The sequence below is a fragment of the Cebus imitator genome, unplaced genomic scaffold (genome assembly GCF_001604975.1).
Source record: "Cebus imitator isolate Cc_AM_T3 unplaced genomic scaffold, Cebus_imitator-1.0 Scaffold368, whole genome shotgun sequence".
NCBI classification, from domain to species: Eukaryota; Metazoa; Chordata; class Mammalia; order Primates; family Cebidae; genus Cebus; species Cebus imitator.
The window spans coordinates 297,374-303,606 of record NW_016107683.1 but is presented as its reverse complement, the minus strand read 5'-3'; the positions used below and the strand labels follow the sequence as shown (position 1 = coordinate 303,606).

The following is a 6,233-nucleotide window of genomic DNA, read 5'->3' as shown; positions in this document are numbered from 1 at the left end:
AAAAAAAAAAAAAAAAAAAAAAAAAGAAGTTGCTCATCTAGCAGAGCCCAGTTGGTTTGGCAACAGCTTTCATATTTATTGTGTAACCTATTCCAAAACCAAGTTGTTCTATAATATATTTGTTAATTAGTGTCACTCCACATATCACAACAGGTAATTTAAGTTTCTAAAACTGTAATTAGATATAAACTCAGACAACAAAGTTTACAAAGTTATTTTTGCCATTTTATTGTATTAACGTTGACTCTTAAAACCCAATTTCACTGCAGAACCAATCAAAAATTACAAAGAACAAAGACAGTAAAAAGAAATGTTATTTTAGTCAAGGTATGACAGGGAGTAATATCCAAATGCTTACACTGAGTGATTTTATTCAATAGCACATAAAACTCCAGTCTGTGGTGACAAGCAATAAAAACCACTAGTAATGATGTCTGCAGAAAATGTTTTACTTAAATTACTCATTGTAACAGAAATCACTGATTTTGGTGAAATTTATTAAAGCCTAACATTACCCTAATATCCACTTATATGTTTCATTATTTTCATTTGTGTTGCCTGTTTTAGGACTGCATCATGGAGTAAATAAAATTAGTGTGATAGTATGAGAACTAGTACCAATCTGCTGCAATTTCAAAAAAGCAGTGAGCTTAGCTATCTTAGTACGTATCTAAACAGCAGTGATCATTTCAAACAGCATCCTTCTCTTTAGGTATTCTTTTCCCCCTTTAACTTTCTTTCTAGGCATTTCAAAGCACTTGTTCTGTATTTCTCTTATTTAAAATACAAGAAAGCAGCAACAGACAGTATACTGTAGTAGTTCAGAACACAAGCTCTGCAGGAAGACTGCCAAGGTCCACACCCTAGAGCTGATGCTCACTGTCAATACAACATGGGCAAGTTACTTGACCTCTGTGCTTTAGCTTCATCACCTAAAAAGAGGAAGACAAAAACAGTACCGACCCCAAAGAGCTTTTCAGGGGAATAACTGAATTATTCCAAAGAGCATAGAAGAGTGCCTAGCACACAGTAAGTGCAAAATATTAGCACTTTTTCCCCACTACAGCCAAATGGACCTTAACACAGACAGTAAAAAAAAACAAATACAAAAGAAATGACGGCAATATTCAGATTGCCAAACACAGACTAGGCTCCTGGGCCAGAACCACTTAGTTCAAGGCTATAATAGTTCAAATACCGTTTTATATCAAGAAATGCTTCTCAAGAAGCAAGAATCAGAGAGACCGGCTGCTTTCACTGGGGAATGTCTTCCCACCCAACTATCACAAGTGTGGACAAATCACTGGATCCACGTTTGCAGGCAAGTTTGGGACCCACTGGTGTTAACAGTCTTAATGCTCAAATTGTCCGTCATACACTAACCCACACATATTTGCAGTCATTTCTTGTCACATTTATAGCCAAGTTTGATGGCTCACACCTGTAATCCCAGTGCTTTGGGAGACCAAGATGGGCTCAGCCGTTCGAGACCAACCTGGCCAACATAGTGAAATCCCGTTTCTACTAAAAGGACAAAAATTGCCAGGTGTGGTGGTGCGCGCCTATAATCCCAGCTACTCAGGAGGCTGAGGCAGGAGAATCGCTTGAACCTGGGAGGCGGAGGTTGCAGTAAGCTGAGATCACGCCACTGCACCCCAGCCAGGGCAACAGAACAAGGCAAAAAAAAAAAAAAAAAAAAAAAGTAGGGATGTAGATTTAATTTAAGAGCAGTATTTCCATCACAGTTAAAAATTCTGTTAGTCTAGTGCAGTTCAAAGCCTTCTGAATATAGAGGTGGGAAGACTGCTTGAGGCCAGGAGTTTGAGAAACAAGGCCAGACCCCAGCTCTACAAAAATAAAGCAAAACAAGGTCTTCTGATTATAACTACTCAGAAGAACATTTCAGATATGCTAATGTCATTAGGTATAATCACACTTTATATACGTCCAGAACTTTACAAAGTATTCTTATATTTTATTTTTTCAAAGCTTCAAATATACCTGAATGTACATAAAATAGATATGTAAACTAATTCCTGCTTTTAAAATGAAGCACAAAATGATTACATGACCAAGAACAGCAAAGCCACAAGAAGAGCACACATTCTCCAGTTCCGGGTTTCTGTTTGTTGGTTGGTTGCTTTTACTGTCAGAAAAATATAATACTACAAAATAAATTCTAGACTCAAAAAAAAAGAAGAAAAGAAGGTATGAGGACTGTACATTACTAAGAACTACACAAAAAATGTTTTTCCTTCAAAATTTGATCAAGTATCAGAAAATAAAAATTCCTGGCTTTTTTTCCTATTTATAATAACTGAAATTGAAAAAGAGCACAGTTGAATGAATATCTAGTTAATCCTTAAATTGTATGGAACCAAAGTATAAAGATGAATAGAAGTCTCTACCCTGTTGGAATCTGTTTAAACAATGTAAAAATCAGAACAGACAGATTCATATCATGTGCAGAATGTTTTTAAGGATCCAAATTATTTTAACTCTCTCAACTCTTCATATAACATATTCAGGATGAATGGAATTCATTTTGAGAAGCAATATTATGAATACATTTATAACTATAAGGAAGAGCAATGGCATTTCTTTACAATGCTCATTTTTAGGCTGCATAACGATAAAGTTCAAATTGCTATTTATTTTTAAAATGCATTGGTACACTATGAAATGTTTTATAATTTTTTAAATAATGCAAATCATACATGTGCATTTAGCTCTGTTAAATTATTAATGTAACTCATTTACTGCATTTAATGTTTTTACTAAATTGCAAAAATATTTAAAATTACATTCTTAAACATAAATTTTAATCACAGAGTTGTTAAGAATCCCAAGAATTTAGTACAGAAAAGCATATTGTAAGACTATTACTTACTCACTGTAATTATGTAAAAAAATTTTAAAAATCTATGTAATAGGTGACCATAGAAACATTATAATCAAAAAAGCAAGCTTTCAATCTATGTGACTTACTGTAAAAAGCCAAATCTATCTGTGACTTTGTATACAAGGTAATCAGCGTCTTCCCAAGGTTCAATCTCTGCACCTTCTCGTCCCTAAAATAAGGCACACACACAAAAATGTTAATCAGAGTTTACAAAACTAAATTTTTTTAAAAATAAAAGAATGAGGAAATAAGGGCTATTTTTAATGTACTATTAAAAATAAGAGCTGGAAATGAGGCATTACGAACCTTAACATTTTTTTCCCATTTAAACCCAACTATTTTTGGCAAAATAAACACTATTTCCTAGTTATGACTCTGGAAGATACTGTGTGTCAGCAGCAGCTGACGTGGAGCTGAGCCTGGATCAGGCCAGGGTTCCTTGAGGAAGCTGATGAGGAAAGAAGAGCGATGGGAATGAGAAAGCCACTCAAGAGAAACTGCCGAACCTTACAGTTCTAGACCAAACATTTCTCAGAAAAAGATGCGTTTTTTTGTTTTTGTTTGTTTTTTGCCTTTTTATGCAAACTCCTCAGAGAAGCAGGCAGAGAAGCTCCTTGTCTATTTCTTTACTTCACAGCTATGCCAGCCTAAAACTACTCTTAACCAAGGTCAAAAATGGCCTTCCAGCTGTCAGACCCGGTGGACACCCCTCAGGCCTCATCTAATGGATCTCTGAAGTGTACTTGTCGGTGTTGCTCACTCCTTCTTCCAGCTCCTGTGACACCGTCCTCTCATGGTCTCCTCATGCCCGACAACTCTTCTTTTGGCTTTTTCTTTCTTTCTTTTTTTGAGACGGAGTCTCGTTCTGTCGCCTAAGCTGGAGTGCAATGGCGCGCTCTTGGCTCACTGCAACCTCTGTTCTTGCAATTCTCCTGCCTCAGCCTTCCGAGTACCTAGGACTGTAGGTGCACGCTGCTACGCCTGGCTAATTTTTTGTATTTTAGTAGAGATGGGGTTTCACTGTATTGCCCAGGCTGGTCTCGAACTCCTGAGCTCAGGCAATCCACCTGCCTCGGCCTCCCAAAGTGCTGGGATTACAGGCATGAACCACCGTACCTAGACTCTTTTGGCTTTTTCATGGGTAACTCTTCATTGCTGGTGTGCTCAGAGTTCGGTCCACAGCCCACTGTTCTTCTTAATGTAGGTATCATTTACTCGTAGGCTATTAACAAACACTGATCAGTGAAGGAACCCCAAATACATCTATCTATGCCAATCCTTCTAATTTTAGACTCAAACTCCAAACTGTCTTGTGGGCACCGCCATCTGAGTATATTTTATAACTGTCTGCTTGTGTGTTCTTCTCTCAGTACACTGCGATCATGCTGTAGGCAAGGACTGCTGGCACTCATTTCTGTCTATGAATCCCCAAGCATGATGCCTGGCCTGTGTTAACTGTGGGGGAAAAATGCACACAAGCAGGAATGAATGACGGTGACACTGGTTTTAAATTAGTGAAGCAGTTAAATAAGTAAACTGTTTCTGATGGACTACAATGAAATCTCATCACAGTAAGGGAAACCGTGTCTGATGTTCCAAAAATGAACTCTGATAAGCTGAGTACCATCTTATGCCTCATGGAAGGAGGGCACAATCCAGGTGGCTTTCTATGATTTCACCTCCTGTTATTCTCACAAATAATCAAAAGGAACAGATATACAATTACATGCAAGTGATACAAATACAAAACATAACATTTATAAATCATTGCTAGGACTCATTATAGACCTTAGGAGGTAAGGTATAAGGAGGTATTTCAATTGTCAATAATTGTGATTTTCTGTAATATCAAAAAGAGATTCCATACCAACACAAGGATAAAATGCTAATGGAAATTAGACATAAATGTATAAATTCAAAATCAAAGATCCATGGTAAATTTATAACAGCAGATGTAAATTATGAATGCAATGGATATGTAGTTCAATATACTTATTTAGTCAAGTATTTATTGAGTACCTAGTGTGAATCAGGAAATGTTCTAGGCATTTAGGATACAAAAGTAAATCAAAGAAAAGAAATTCCTGCCTAGAAGGTAGAGTCTCGGCAGGTGTACCGAGTGCTACAGGTAGAAGCAGGGGCATTAAACAGGGAGGTGGGAGGTCAGAGAAGATCTCAGTAAGATGGTAGCATCTGGGGAAAGATCTGAAAGACGTGAGGCAATGAGACATGAGGATATCCAGGACACAAGTGTCCCAGGCAGAGGAAACAGCCAGTGCAAAGGCCCTGAGGCAGGAGCAGGCCTGGTGTGGTGAAGGAACCGCAAGAGGCTGAAGTGGAGAAAAGGAGAATGAAAGAGAGGAGATGAAGTCAGAGAAGAAGGATGACCTCTATGTCCCTGTGAAGTAAACAAACTGCTTCTGTAATTTAAACTCTCCAAAAAGCAAATCCGTTTCTATTTATATGGTTTTCTAATAAAACTCACTCAAAGAGTAAATATGGATACTTACTCTGTCATATTTAGCAACTATTTCAGCTCGCTCCTGGGCAAGTTTGAGTGCTACATCCTGGTCTGAATCTGCAAAGAAGACATCAAATTTAAATGAACTGTTATTGAAAGAATCGTAGTTAATTAATTATGAAACTAAGACAAAATAAATACAAATAAAACAAAACAATGAATACTGCCTAAAATGACAAATCAACAAAATCAAATAAAAGAACAAGTTAAGTATTTGTAACTACAACGTTGGAATAGCAATACAAAGTAATATTCAAAAAAAAAAGCAAGTGTATTAAGGCATACACTTAGGACATAATAAATCTTATCCTTCATGAATTAATTTTGGATCTAAAATTTCACAGAAATTGATATTAAGTAGAAAATGAAACTGAAAGCTCCAAACTTTCAGATGAAGCCCACTTGGGTAGAAGAGATGAACATTCAAAAAGGCTTTCAAAAATTAAAGGAACTTGGATCTCCACAAAATAAACTAGCACAAGATACAATATTTATTTTACATGATACAAAGACATCTTCGTCTAGCCTTTTAGGTCTCTTTATCAACAGTCTCAGCTGCTATAATAATCTCCTAACTGATCCCTAGGACTCTGGTTTTATGATACACATGTGTGTTTACACACACACACACACACACACACACACACACACACACAATCCTTCATCCTCATTAACACTAGGAGACTTTTGAAAACACAAACCTGACAACAAAAGTTGAGATCATAACATGAAATAGCATGAATATGTACCATGCGTTTTTTTTTTTAAAGATCAAAAACAGGCTATATAAAAGGCATCTCTTATCCCAAA

At 36.7% G+C, this 6,233-nt stretch overlaps 1 protein-coding gene across 5 annotated transcripts in view; it reads right to left on the bottom strand.

Annotated features, from left to right (window-relative positions):
- Positions 1-6,233, bottom strand: part of USP6NL (USP6 N-terminal like) — a 161,143-nt gene that overhangs the window by 69,461 nt on the left and 85,449 nt on the right. For 4 of the 5 annotated variants that reach the window (XM_017507122.2, XM_037730915.1, XM_037730916.1 and 1 more), the window contains 2 exons: positions 5,413-5,480; positions 2,989-3,071 (listed from right to left, as the gene is read on the bottom strand). In XM_017507122.2, coding sequence (XP_017362611.1) covers positions 2,989-3,071; positions 5,413-5,480 — 151 coding nt within the window. Of the gene's footprint in view, positions 1-2,988; positions 3,072-5,412; positions 5,481-6,233 lie in introns of those variants that run through there. The other variant, XM_037730917.1, reaches the window with a different exon arrangement.